Below are 15,117 nucleotides of genomic sequence, written 5' to 3'. Positions count from 1 at the left end.
GAGTGGTGCCCAAAATGCTGTCAAACATCCTACAATGCACAAGACAGATTCTCACAGCAAAGAATTATCCAGTGTAAGTATCAATAGTGCCAAAGTTCAGAAACCCTGCTCTAGGAATTATAATATGCATTTCTAACTTAAATATGTGCCCACATTATAAAAAATACAAAAACCTTAAAACTGTACAAGTAGATTTATCCAACCACCCCATACCAGTCACCTTTAGTGACATAGTTTCTAAACAGAATACATCTACCTACCCTAGTAACATCAGAAGCAAGAAGTAGCCTTTATTTAAATAATTGTGTATATTTTAAAGACATTAAAAAGGAAAACAATAGCTTGTTGTATTTATCTAGGTATTTAGCATTTCCAATATTCTTCAATAATTCTAAATATTCAAGCTGCCCTCTGGTATTATTGCCCTTCAATCCGAAAAAATTTCTTTAACATTTCTAATGGTAAAGTCTTTGTGGCAACAAATTCTTAGTTTCCTTTTAGCTGAAAATGTTGTCTCACCTTCCTTCTTGAAAGATTATTCTCTCATACATACAAAACTCAAGGTTGGCAGGTTTTGTTCTGTTCAGCACTTTATATAGTTTTCTCCCCTGGTTGCCATATCTGATAAACAGTCTACACTCATTTAAATTGTTGGTTGTCTCCATGTATGTAATGTGGCGTGTTTACCTGGCAGCTTTCAAGACCTCTTCATCATTGTTCTTTGATGGTTTGACTACTATGTGCCTATGCATGGTTTTCCTCCCATCTATCCTGTCAGGGGCTTGCTGAACTTTTTGAATTTATATTCATTCATCAAATCTAGAAAGTTTCTTTTTTAATAATTTTTTAAAATTTTCTATTTATTTTTTATACAGAGAGAGACAGAGCATGAGAGGGGGAGAGGCAGAGAGAGGAGGAGACACAGAACCGGAAGCAGGCTCCAGGCTCTGAGCTGGCTGTCAGCACAGAGCCTGATGCGGGGCTCGAACCCACGAACGTGAGATCTGACCTGAGCCGAAGTCGGAGGCTTAACCGACTGAGCCACCCAGGCGCCCTAAATCTAGAAAGTTTTAAATTTATTTCTTTAAATATATTTTCTACCTTATTCTCTCTAGTCTTTTCTTCTTATTCTCCAATTACACAGATGCTAAATAGTTTGGTATTGTTCCACAGGTCACTGAGGCTCTGCATATTTTTATATAACTTCTACCCTCCCTCTTCTTTCTCCTAATAATTTCTATTGCTCTAATTTCAAGTTCATTGGTTCTATCTTCTGTCATCTCTGCTTTTTAGCTCATACAGTGATTTTTAATTTCAGATATAATCATAAAGTTCTAAGAATTCCATTTGATTCTTTTTAATATTTTCTATTTTTCTGTTGATATTACCTGTCTTTTCTTTGGTTTTAAGCATATTATCCTTTATGAGAAATTGGACAGTTTTAAGAGCTGCTTTAAAGTTTTTGTGTGACATGTGAACATCTGACCCATCTTGGGGTTGGTGCATGTCAACTTTTTTCTTCAGAGTGGGTCACAGTATCCCAGCTCAACTTTAGATTATATCCTGGACATTGTGAATGTTATTGTGGAAACTCTGTGTTCTATTATTATAGTCCTCTGAAGACAGTTAATGTTTTTTGTTTCAGTAGGCAATTAACTTCATTAGATTTAAACTGCAAACTCTGTCACTCCGGAGGTGCATGGCAGCTTAGCTCTTGGATCTGACTGATCACAGTCTGCCCCATACAAGCAAGGTTCAAGATCAGCCAGAGGTTCAAGGCTGTATACAGAATCAAGGTTCCCCTTCTCTGGCTCTCTGGTTACCCCAAACCATTCACCTAGCTCCTCCCACCAAAAGAAAGTGGGCTTTCTATTGGAATGTTAGCTGTTCTACATTATCAATGCCACAGCTATGCTGATGTGAGGACAAAGCCCCCCAAATAGAAATCTCACTCTGCATTCACTTGCTCCATGTTTTGACACCTCCAAAATATGCTGCTTTCTGTTCAATTACCAGCTTTCACATGGTAGTTTTTTGTGTTTCACTCATAGTTTGTCATCAATCTCTGCAGGAGGTCTTGTCAGATAGGTGCTACTCAATCAAAAGCATGCCTTCATCACCTTTTTAATATATAATTTCTAAAGTGGTAGATTGAGGGAGTACAGACATACTGTGTGTGTGTATTTCAACAAAGCACCTGAAATAATTTTTCATGATATCCTAGAATAAAAAGTAGGCTTAACATAGGAGGAACTCTAGAGATCACTTTGTTCAACACTTTCATTTTGCAGACATGGAAACAGAGTCCCAGAAAGTCAAGCAGCCAATAACGTATCTGGGATGCAACACAAACTATCCCGACAGCTAATTTTAGTACTGTCCTCTCAATGCCACACGCTTCCTTTGGGCATAATAACAAAGTGGGGCCTGGCTAATATTATAACCTAAAAGTTTTTACATGGTAAAAAAAAAAAAAAAAACTTACTCAAAGAATATTAAGTGATAGATGTCTAACCTGGCAGAGGATTTCTAATGATACATAGAAGGTTTACTGTCCTTTTGCCCTATTCTGAATAAATACACATTCCTACATTCATTCACTCAACAAATATTTATTTACTCTTTGCTGATCATGTGCTGGCAATACAGTAGAAAACAAGAATGACAATGTTCCTGTCCTTGTAAAGTTCATATTCTAGCAGCTTATATTCTAGGCCACAAAAGTGAAAATAAACAATGAATAAGAAGCTTTCCATGCTGTTGACTCCCTCCTACTTGAAACTCACTCTTCCCTTGGATTTGTCCTCCATTCATCTCTTAAATGCTTCAACCCCTAGCATCCTTTTCACTTTAGATGCTTTCCTTAAGCAATCTCAGTTTCTCCTCATGGTTTCCACAATGTATTTGCTGATTAGTCCCAGTTTCTCATTTTTAACAGATCCCTCAAATAAGCTCTAGACTATCTCTTGTACACATCCAGTGACACGTACCACGCAGGCCATTTAAATTGCCATACCCCCAAACTAAATTTAACTCATTCCCTCTAAACGTATTTTTCTTTCTGCCTTTCCCATCTCAGTGGTAGCATCCTAGATGGCACTGCCTGTTTTACTTTCACAACCAGTGAGTGGGTCACCAACGCCTTTTAATTCTAGTTTCTGAATCCTTCTGCACTATATCCAATCACCTTCTTTATATTATTACAGTAGACTCTTAAGCAGTTTCTTAACATTTTGCGTCAGAATTGATTTTCTATAACACAAATCTAATTATGTCATTTTCCCTGTGCCTCATGGATACTTTTGTCAGCACTTATTTTACTGTTCTTGATTCTTTAGATAATTGCTAGACTTTGAACAAGTAGAAGGAAGGAACCATATATTGCTCTTCTTTTAATTTTTTTTATGTCTTTTATTTATTTTTGAGAGACAGAGAGAGACAGCACGAGCAGGGGAGGGACAGAGAGAGAGGGAGACACAGAATCTGAAGCAAGCGCCAGGTTCTGAGACAGCTGTCAGCACAGAGCCCGATGTGGGGCTCGAACCCACGAACCATGAGATCATGACCAGAGCTGAAGCCGGCCACTTAACCGACTGAGCCACCCAGGTGTTCAATATTGCCCTTCTTAAATTCCCATAATCAAATAATAGTATATAAATACCTCAAACAAGACATTGAAGATGTTCTCATTAAATCTGTGGATTACAAAATTTGCAGGAAAATACCAGAACTTCAAATATACAAATTGCTTAAATAATTAGCTGAGCCAAAAGAAAATGTCTACTAGGAAAAGTATTGAATCTAAGTAAAAATTAGTAAGTAAATAAAATAACAGAAACATAAGGATGATCACTTAGCAACACGTGATAAGTAGAAACTTTAATCTATTTCATTAGTAACTTAATTCTCAAAAATGCTAATGCAAACATAAGCTGCCTTAAAGTATCAGTAATAGTTCCAATCTACACCAAGTGTTCTGAGTACCATATTTTTAAAAGAATAGGGGTACCTGGGTGACTCAGCTGGTTAAGTGTCCGACTTCAGCTCAGGTCATGATTTCACGGTCCGTGAGTTTGAGCCCTGCGTTAGGCTCTGTGCTGACAGGTGGGAGCCCAGAGCCTGTTTCAGATTCTGTGTCTCCCCCCCCCGCCCCTCTTCCACTCATGCTCTGTTTCATCTCAAAAATAAGCAAACATTAAAAAAACATTTTTTTAAAGAGAATAAATGACAAACTGAAGGCCCTGTTGAGAAGAGCAACCAGGACAGTGTGGGGACCGGAGATCACTGTTACTAGAAAAAAGTTGAAGTAAATATTGTTATTTAATCTACAGAAAAGAAAGCAGGCACATAAAAGTTCTTAATTTGAAGAACAGTCCATGGTAGAGGAAAAAGATAAATTGAGTAACACACGGAAACATCAAAAACACTAGCTCTGTACAGGGAGACAAAGTTCAGCTCAGTGTAAGATCAGTCTCCAAATGGGGCATCATTGTGTTTTTGTGAATTCTCCCACACTAAGATTTCAAGCTGATGCTAAACAACAACATCATGGATGTTTCTGGAACAGAGGATTTCTGCACAGAAGAGGAGACTGACTTGAATGCTGAATACAGGATGACACCCGCTCACTTATGGCACCTAGCTAAGAGATATCACAGGCAGGTCATTGGTATGAACAGTTTTGGGTAACCAAGCAAGTCATCCAGACATCTCTCCTCCTGACCACCCTGTGACTGCCATTTTCCACCTAGGAAATAACTGAGGATTCCTCTAAGGTACCCATTAGGTGGCAGGTGACAAAACAGAAAAGCATCAGGTATTTAAGAATGTTTACTATGCAGTTTTTAATGCAATAAAAACACTAAACGTAAGTGTAAATACAGGTAGTTATCCATAAACTACACAAAAATGCCCCATAAATAAGAATGTGGGGGCACCTGGGTGGCCCGGTAGATTGAGCATCCGACTTTGGCTCAAGTCATAATCTCGTGGCTCATGGGTTCAGACCCCATGTCGGGCTCTGTGCTGACAGCCAGCTCAGAGCCTGGAGCCTGCTTTGGATTCTGTGTCTCCCTCTTTCTCTGTCACTCCCCTGTTCATGCTCTGTTTTTCTCTGTCTCTCAAAAATAAATAAATGTAAAAAAAATAAAATAAAAGAATGTGAACTTCCTGTTCCTTTGTCACTTTGCTTGACATAAATATATTTATTCTTCAAATTACATAGCACCCTGGTCCCTACTTCTTCCCCATGTCCGCGTCCGCCTCCCCCTCCCCACCAACAGGGTCCATTTACATTGATGTGATGAAAAAAGAAAGAACTAAAATGGTGAAAAATGAGAAAGAAAACCTGGTTCTAGTAACATGGTCTTAATAACCCAAGTTCTAAAAACACAAAAATTATCCCGCAGAAACTAATGTAACCTATGTTTCTCTAATGCTGTCTTAGGTATACAGTGGGTTCAACAGACTTCTTTGGGATAGCTCAGAACCTAATTCCTACATATAAGCTGGTTCTATGGAGACATTTTTAAAACAATCAACAATTAACTCAAACATGCCAAGACTATCTTTATGAAGATCCCAATGTTTTATCAATGTCATTTTGAAAATTTAAAAAGTAACACTTGAAATACAGCAAATTCTCTAGTGGAAAAATCCCGTGAGCTACAGCACTGAAAACAAATTATGCAGATCTCTGAATGCAGAAGCTGCAGTACTAACAGCTAATAGAAATTTCTTTTAGGAATAGATAAGCCAACCTCTCATTACTCATCAAAAGGAAATGATCATTTTCACAAGGGGCTGGCTTATTTCTCATTACATATAGTTCTCTCAGAAAAGTTACTCACAGCTGAAGAGTAGAGTTCAAACTCTTGCTCAGGAAGGAAAGAATGCCAGCCATCTTCTATCACTTCAAACATGGGCCGGTAAAAGAAAGGGTACATCAGAGTGATGGAGTCCAGGGTAGACAGCGCCTAGGGCATAAAAAGGAAATGAAAGAAAGAAAAAGGAACATACTGCAATTTCAAACACTTTCTAACTGCCAAATTGGTATTAAATATGATCAATATTGACACACACCTAACATATTTCTCTAACACTGTATTTACCACTAGATATAATTATAGCTTACGGAAGATAATTTACATGCTTTTGGCATCTAACAAGGTATCTGGCACGTAACATACACGCAGTTAACATTTGCTGAATGAACACAAGAACAAAAAAAGTGTGTACACCCATCTAGGAGAAAAACTAACTTTTGACACCACTTAACAAAGCCTAATGAAAAGGTCCAAATATTTCTGGGAATCAGAAAATAAACAGGTTTTGTGAGCAAGCAAGGACACAGCTCAAAATCCCAGCTATCGGCTATACCAATATATATAAATGACATAAAATGAGTATCTGTTAATAACCATAACACCCATAGATGAGTGGCCAACGAGTCAGACTGGAGCCAAACTGCTAGACTCATTTTCCACATCCCAGTGTAATAATGGTTAAATAATGGAACCACTCCATGCCTCCATCTCCTCAGCTGTAAAATGGGGGGGGAATTAAAGTACCTGTTCTCAAAGCGCTGTTGGTAGCATTAGGAAAGATTATATATATAACAGGCCTGTTAATAATAGTGCCTGGCACAGAATAAACTCTGAAATTAATCTTGGCAATTAGATGCTTCACATATCATATGCTCCACATATGCTCCATCCATATTCAAGTTCTCCCTCCTTAGAATGATATGCCATTTGGTCATGTATCATATTATCTTTATGTTACAATGACCCATTATCAAGCTTCGGCAATAGCTCTGTGGGCCCCAATGGGCCTGTTTTCATCTGGAACTCTTGAATTCTGGGTAACAACACTAAAAAAATCCGACTAAATGGGAGGAAGAGACAGATGAAATATCCTCCATCACCTGGCAGTTTCAACCTTCTGACAGGGGAGTTATGAAAAGCACTTCTATGGCTGCAAAAAAAGGTACCAAAATCAATTAGCATAATTCAAATTTCAGGAATTATGGAGACACTCAGCTGGAGAAGGGCAGAGGCCCCAACATCATGCTGGTTCCCCCAAACTCTCAGAATAAAGCCGCCTCCCTCTAGGCCACAGAAGGATCAGACTCACAAAAGAATGGGCCCAAGACTCATTAAAAAATGGACTGGCCATGTGTTCAGCAGTTTAACAAAAACATCCCCATCCAAAGCTATTCTTCTGTCTGTCCATGAATCATGACACATCCTCCCCCCCACCCCCACCCCTGAGCTCATAAACCAGGAAATATGGAGAAGCAGGGCTGGATAATCCATCACCCACTTCTATATAGTCTTTGGCTGCCAATCACACTAAACAGAAACAGAACGGCCAATGTCCACATCTGACCTAGGCCAGAGCTGTCATCATTCAGTACAAACATTATTTTATTTAACTGGTTTACTTTTATAATTGGTTTGTTTTTAAGATATTCTTTGTAATATTAAGAAAACTTTTTTCATCTTTGCTGAGGTAGACCTCACAAATAAAACTAAGAGGTATTTCAAGTGATGATCTGATGATACATTGTGAAAGAACTCCCCCATTGAGGTAATTAACACGTCCATCACCTCACATATTTACCTTTTGTTGTTGAGAACATTTAAGTTCTACTCTCTTAGAAAATGTGTTATACAATACGGTGTTACCAACTGGAGGAACCATGGTATACAACAGATGCTAAGACCTTATCTTGAAACTGTAAGTTTGTAACTTTTACCAACCGGACTCTATTTCCCCAGGACCCCAACAACCACTTTTCCACCCTCTGTTTCTATTAAGTTTTGGTTTTGTTTTTTAGGATTCCATATATAAGTAATAACATGCAATTATTTGTCCTCTCTGGTTTATTTCACTTGACATAAAGCCCTCCAGTTTCATCCATTTGTCACAAATATTAGGATTGTTGTTTTTTAAGGCTGAATCATAATCCATTATAGATAGATAGATAGATAGGTAGATGTCACATATTCTTTATCCAGTCACATGTTGACAGATACTTAGGATTTTTCCATGTTTGGGCTATTATGAATAATGCTGCAATGAACATTGGAGTACATCTGAGATAATGATTTTGTTTTCTTTGGCTATTTATCCAGCAGTGGTACTGTTGGGTGACATGGTAGTTCCACTATTAATTTCTTAAGAAACTTCCCACTGTTTGCATACTGGTAAAACCATGATTTTTTAATGCAAGTCAGCAGCCACTTTAGCAGGTAATAAGCACTCATATTCTGACTTGTCGTGTTCACAATTTGTATTACTAGAGACAGGATTTTTCCTTTAAGCTCATTAACGCTGAAAGAACTGAAAACATTTCAACTCCAAACGACAGTGGAAACTACATAGAAAAAAGCTTCATCAGCCTTCCTACTACGATTTAGGAAAACAAGCACTTGCAAGTTATTCCTCCAATGGGATTCTATTTATGGCAGCGAATATATTTGGGTATATGGATTCTTGATTACAAAGAACAGTTCAACTGTGCTATATGAGAAATTCACTTATTACTCCCAAGTTATATCAAAATACATAGGGGAGACGGGAAAGAAACTGGACACCAAAAAAGAAAAGAGGCCAAGTTCACTATGTATATTTACTACATTATAAAAAAAACCAGTAGAGCATTTAGTGCCTAAAGTCAAATTATGAGAATGGCTCATAATTCATTGCTTCTTTTCAGCTGTAAGGGTTTCTATATAAGCAGTTTCTAAAGGGCTTTAGAAACTATATACAGCTAATCAAACAACTGATTAGTGTCAGATGCTAACAAAGCGGAGAAAATGCAATCAGAAAGCAGGCTAATAGCTTTGCCCTATATTTCTTCACCACCATCCTTCACCATATATACAACTTCACTGACACCCACCAACCAGCTATCTTACAAGCTATAAAATGGATAAAAAGAAAAATGTAGACTGGCCAGTGAAAATCCAAACACACAACTGAAAAAAACCAGGCTGAAACGCAAGGGGTCAGTAGCGTTTCCCCACCCAAACAACAGGACAGTATTTCAACTTAACAGCCTAGAAACCAGTGTGTTTCTTACCCATCTTAGCGAATGTGGCCCAATAAACATTACTCTGTCACTTCCAAATGACAGACATGTAAGACAAACAGTTCAGCTCATCTTCTCATTTTCTTTAAGGAAAATTCGGCAAAGGCAGAAGGTGAATTGGTTATAGGCCATTTTCTCAGCATCACAACAGTTGTTTCGTTATTTCTCTATTTTTGTTTAGAAACCAAACATGATCCTAGTTACAGATTTTTAAACCTTTCTGCCTTTTTAATAGTTAAGCCACTAGCATTTGTTTTGGAAACAGACCAGATTAGTCACTCGTAGACTGAGGATAAGAAATCAGTGTGTCTATAATTATCTAGGAAATACCATAAACATAAAGTTAATTACTATAATTTAGTAGCAATGACTTAAAATAAGGCAATTTAAAATTTGAGTGTAAACCAAAATAGTTGGTTTGAATGGGGAAGAAAATGAAGTGAGCTCCTCAATTTAAATATTAAATTATCCAAGTAAAATTTCTATTACTTGTAATCGGAACAGATACTAAATACTGTTTATACAAATATAAAAACACTTTTTAGTCTTAGGCAAACATTTGCTAAGATAAGCAAACATTCCCTGTCTTAGGCAAACAGAAGGAGGGAAAATTCAGACTAACTAAAAACAAAGGACTATAATCATTGGTGATAATTACTTGCTTTTATAAAAGAAATCGCTTCTCAAAAAAAGCCTTACCATATATACATACAACGGATTATCATTCCTCCTTAAAATAAGGGAAGGAAATCCTGTCAAATGCTACAATGAGTGAACCTGGAGGAATAAGGAACCCGGAACACTAAAAACTGCTATAAGTCAATAAAATCCTATTACATTCCTATAACAATGAATCAGGGTGAGGTTTTTCCTACCAATTTTCAATATGTGAGTCACAGAACATGACCAAATATCTAGTAATACAAACATAAGAGCTACAATGAGTCAGAATATAAGGTTCTTTTTTATTACTATTTACTTTCATCAGATTTTGCTTCTGAAATATTTACCTCAATGGAACTGGCAATATTCAAACATTCCTCCATTCCAGGAATATCCAACTGAATTATTCGAAAGTCTTTACATTTTATGATGATGGTACCCAGTGGTCCCACAAATCTGTAAGAAATTACAAATTATGTTTAGGAACATATACATTTCTATCCTTCTTTTTAACAAGTATATTTATTTATTTTGAGAGAGAGTGCAAGGAGGGGCAGGGCAGAGAGAGAGGGTGAGAGAGAGAATCCCAGGCAGACTCCGCACCATCAGTGCGAATCCTGCCATTGGGCTTGAACACACAAACCATGAGATCATGACCTGAGCTGAAATCAAGAGTTGGATGCTTAACCAATTGAGCCACCCAAGCACCCCACATATATTTCTATCTTTAAGCATATGATTATTTCCTTGAAAAAAGAATGTAGTTGTATTTACCACCTATACTCACCTCTCTTCTCCCCAATTACTCTAATTAAGAAAGAGGCAAGCTTACATTACTAAAATGTGATCCATGAATTATTTTAAATATATGTACTCAAAAATTTTTCAAATTCATAAAGTAACTCATACGAGGCCAATTCATTTAATGAAGATTATTTGGGGTCTCACTTCAAAGAATAAGGAAAAAGATCTGTAGGTAAGTGTTTGTACAGAGATATTTCTGAAAAATAGGAAAACACTTTATTTCAGATTTTACTTACTTCCAAGCTTGTCATAGTTTATTTTAAATATAAATGTCTCTTTTTCAGTCTTTAAAAACTATTAACTTGCAATATCTATTCTAAATCAATGTCATTATCTAATTATAAATTTTGTATCAGTAAATTTTGTGCAAATGTAATTTTACCTTTCTTGGAATTTTTGTCTTTGTTTTATTGTAGTTGTGTTGTTTTGTTTTGTCTGTACTTGCTGACACTTCTGATTTCTCTTCTGCTTTGCCACTGGTTGGCCCAAATCTTTTCCATCAAAAGTTCTGGGTATTCCCTAAACTAGGAATTCTCAGATTGTTCAAATGCTGTTCATTTTACCTACTTTTTGTCCAGTTTAGAAAGACATCTCCTACAGCCACCTTCCTGAACTGCATCTCAATCGTAAGCATCCCCAAGCCTCACATCACTGCACTGTTAATTGGGACAAGCAAACGTTATTAGCATGGATCAAATCCTAGTAAAGATAATCCCACCAGACATCCACAACTATCAACACACTGGAATGCCCCTTATAAAATTTATTTTGAAAATTCACATTCTTTTTTTTTAAAGGGGGGACTTTATTAGTCATACATCTATTGGTTTAAATTATTTTTTAATGCTTTATTCACTTTTGAGAGAGAGAGACAGCATGAGCAGGGGACAGAATCTGAAGACAGGCTCCAGGCTCTGAGCTATCAGCACAGAGCCTGACACGGGACCCAAAACCACTAACCGTGAGATCATGACCTGAGCCGAAGCCAGATGCTTAACCAACTGAGCCACCCAGGTACCCCATTGAAAATTCATTCTTGACACTTCTACTTCTGGCAAAGGTAGAATAACAGGGACTAGATTTACCCTCCCAGCTGAAACAACTGGACAAATATATACTGTTTTCAAGACACTGGATATTAAGCAACAAAGAACAGAGATCTCTGGGAGATGGGAAACAAGGTGTCCTATAATTACTCCAGTTTACTGTTTTGAGTTTCCAAGTTACAGGCGAGGGAACCTGGGTGGGACTGATATTCGGAAGAGAGCATCTATATTTAAAAAGTTTCATAATAGTGGCTCAGATTCCAGTACACTAGAAAAAGAAGAGCAAATTAAGTCCAAAGCAGAAGGCATTAAATAATAAAGATCACAGCCAAAATCAATGAAATAGAGAAAAGAAAATTATAGGGAAGAAGAAAAGCAAAAATGATTGCTTGAAAACAATAAACCATTTGCCAAAATGATCAGGAAAAAAGAAAATCTGTCTCAATTTACCAATACCAGAAATGAGAGAAATGAGAATCACTATAGATTCTAAAGGCATTAAAAAGACAAGGAAATACTAGTAACAACTTTATGCCAATAAATTCAACAAGGTAAATGATATGGACAAATTCTTAGAAGACACAAACTCAAGGAGAACCTAATTCGTTCTTTAGCTATTAAATAAACTGAAATTTTCGTTAAAATCTGCCCCACCACACATCAAGAAACAAAAAACAAAACAAAAACAAACCCTTCAGGCCTAGGTGGCTTCACTGATGAATTCTATAGAACATTTAAGGAAAAAGGAAAAAGTACTATTCAAAATAAATTCTTCCAGAAAGTTGAAGAAGAGGCAGTTTATTTATCAATTCATTCCATAGGGCCAGCATAACCCTAATATAAAAAAAAATGCATTACAAGAAAACTATAAACCAATATACCTCATGAATCCAGATGTAGAATTTCTAAACAAAATATTAGCAAATTAAAAATCCAACAATATATGAAAAGGATAATACATCATGAACAATTGGGGTTTATCATTTGAAAATCAAAGCAATTTATATTGCCAAATTAAAAAAGAAAAATGCCACATGAACATCTCGATAGATACAGAAAAAGCATTTGACAAAATGCAACATCTCTCACTGATTTTAAAAAACAAAAACAAAAAACCCCAACTCCCAGCAAACTAGGAACAAAAGGAAACATCTTCAACAGTATTTACCAAAACAAAACAAAACAAATATACCACTGATTGCAGGCTTAATGGTGAAAGACTAAATACTTTTTCACAAACATCAGAAATAACAGAGATGTTCACTCTCACCACTTCTAGTCAACATTGTATTGACAGTTAATAGCAAGTATAATGAGGCAAAAACAAAAAGAATAAACGGCATACAGATTGAAAAGGAAGAAATAAAACTTTAGTTGCAGATGACATGACTGCCTATTTAGAAAAGCCAATGAAAAATACATAAAAGCTATGAAAATTAAAAGGTGAGTTTAATAAGGCTACCAGATACAAACTCAATACACAAATATCAATAGTATTTCCATATACTGTTGCAACAATTGTTTAAAATGCCCAGGATTTGGTTTTTTATTCAGGATGGTGAGGCTGACAGATCAGGAGATGACTGTCACTGAAAAGTTATTTTGTTACTCTCAATTCCCAAGAGGAGAGGCATGCTATGTCACGCAGAGCCACATGGGGAAGTGTCAGGGTCAGTCAGGAGGCAGACAGAGCAAGAAGAAAGCATGCGCCAGAACTTCTACTGTGATGTTTCCCAGAAAAGAATGGGAAAGGCAGGGTAGGTGAGCTGAGCAAGTTTAGGATTAGAGTTTGAATAATTTCGTCAGGCTCTAGGTTATACAGATGAATCCCTAGTTATCTGGTGCCTGGCCTTGCAGTAATTTATGACAGGAGAATAGTGATCTGCAGAAGCCTGATAAGAGGAAGTAGATGGGGTTGGGACCTGAGATTGGTTGATGGGCATATCCAAGGTGTGCAGGCAATTTTCTTGCTATCTCTAGAAAACAGCTAACCCTGAGTGGAAGCAGACCCTCTCCAGGTCTGCAAGGGGCTTATGACATCAATGTATTATAAAATACAGAAAGCAAAAAACATAACACATATGAGCCATTAGAAATTGAAATTTTTAAAATACCATTTGAAAGAACATCCAAAAATGTGTAATAGAGGAAAATCTGTCAAAACATGTCTAAGATCTGTAAGTAAAAATTACTACACATCACTGAACAAAATTTAAGAAGACCTAAATAAAATAAATGGAGAGATTGACTTTGCTCATGGGGAAGAACACTCAATATTAAGATATCAGATGTCAAGTCTTACCATATTCATTTATCAACAGACCGAACACAATTCTCATCAAAATCAAAGGCTTTTTTTTAAAAAAAGAAATCGACAAGGGGCACCTGGGTGGCTCAGTCGGTTGAGCATCCATCAGGCTTTGGCTCAGTCATGATCTCGTGGTTCATTGGGTTCAAGTCCCACATCAGGTTCTGTGCTGATAGCTAGCTCAGAGCCTGGAGCTTGTCTTCAGATTCTGTGTTTCTCTCTCTGACCCTGCCCTGCTCATGCTGTCTTTCTCAAAAATAAATAAAACATTTTTTAAAATTTTAAAAAGAAAGAATTTCAAAAAGAAATAAAAGAAATTGACAAGCTGATTCTAAAATTCATATGAAAATGCAAATGACCTTAAATAGAACTTTTAATTAGAATGACTACATAATTTCAACTTAATACAAAGCGACTGTAATTAAGACAGTTGTGGCAGTCTGGTAAGAGCATCAAGATAGACAGATCAATGAGCCAGAAAAGAGAGTCTAGAAACAGTTATATTTATATATGGACAAAGATGCAAAGACAATGCATTGAAAAAAGGGCAGAACAATCAGATATCTATATGCAATATATATACATACACACATATGTATGTATACAATAAACCATACATTAAAACTCAAAATGTATCATATACCTAAAAATAAAACCTAAAACTAGAAGAAAAGGAGAAAAATCTTTGTGACCTTGGGCTAGGCAAAGACTTCTAAGATAAGACACCACAACCTCAATCTATAAAAGAACTGGTAAACTGGGCTTCAAAATTTAAGTCATTTGCTCTTCAAAAGGCACTGTTAAAGAGAATGAAAAGACAAGCCACAGATAGAGAGAAAATATTTGCAAATCTAATTTAATAAAAGACTTGTTTCTAAAATAAATTTTTTAAAACACTCAAAACTCAGTGAAGGGAAAGATTCTGAAAGATGGTGGAGTAGGAAGAACCAGGAATCTGTCTTTCAACCTAGACAACAATTTCATTGGCATGATCTGTTTGATGTGACCATTTTGTGACTCTAGAGTCTACTAAGGCTTGCAACTTCCAGAGTTCCAGAGACTTGGATGATAAATTTTGGATAAATTTAGGTCTTAGCAAAACAGCAGCTACTCATCCTAGCCATGCAGTGGGCAGCTGTGCACATGTTCTTGGAGGAGCTTACATACAGCTTGCAGAAGCTAGGTTGGGCAAAAAAGAC

At 36.6% G+C, this 15,117-nt stretch overlaps 1 protein-coding gene across 1 annotated transcript in view; it reads right to left on the bottom strand.

Annotated features, from left to right (window-relative positions):
- Positions 1-15,117, bottom strand: part of MTMR9 (myotubularin related protein 9) — a 56,102-nt gene that overhangs the window by 32,026 nt on the left and 8,959 nt on the right. The window contains exons 2-3 of the mRNA XM_029938636.1: positions 10,108-10,216; positions 5,850-5,975 (exon numbers count right to left, since the gene is read on the bottom strand). Of these exons, the coding sequence (XP_029794496.1) occupies positions 5,850-5,975; positions 10,108-10,216 (235 nt within the window). The remainder of the gene's footprint in view (positions 1-5,849; positions 5,976-10,107; positions 10,217-15,117) is intronic.

Source organism: Suricata suricatta, chromosome 1, assembly GCF_006229205.1.
Source record: "Suricata suricatta isolate VVHF042 chromosome 1, meerkat_22Aug2017_6uvM2_HiC, whole genome shotgun sequence".
Classification (NCBI taxonomy): Eukaryota; Metazoa; Chordata; class Mammalia; order Carnivora; family Herpestidae; genus Suricata; species Suricata suricatta.
This window is presented reverse-complemented; position numbering and strand designations above follow the sequence as displayed.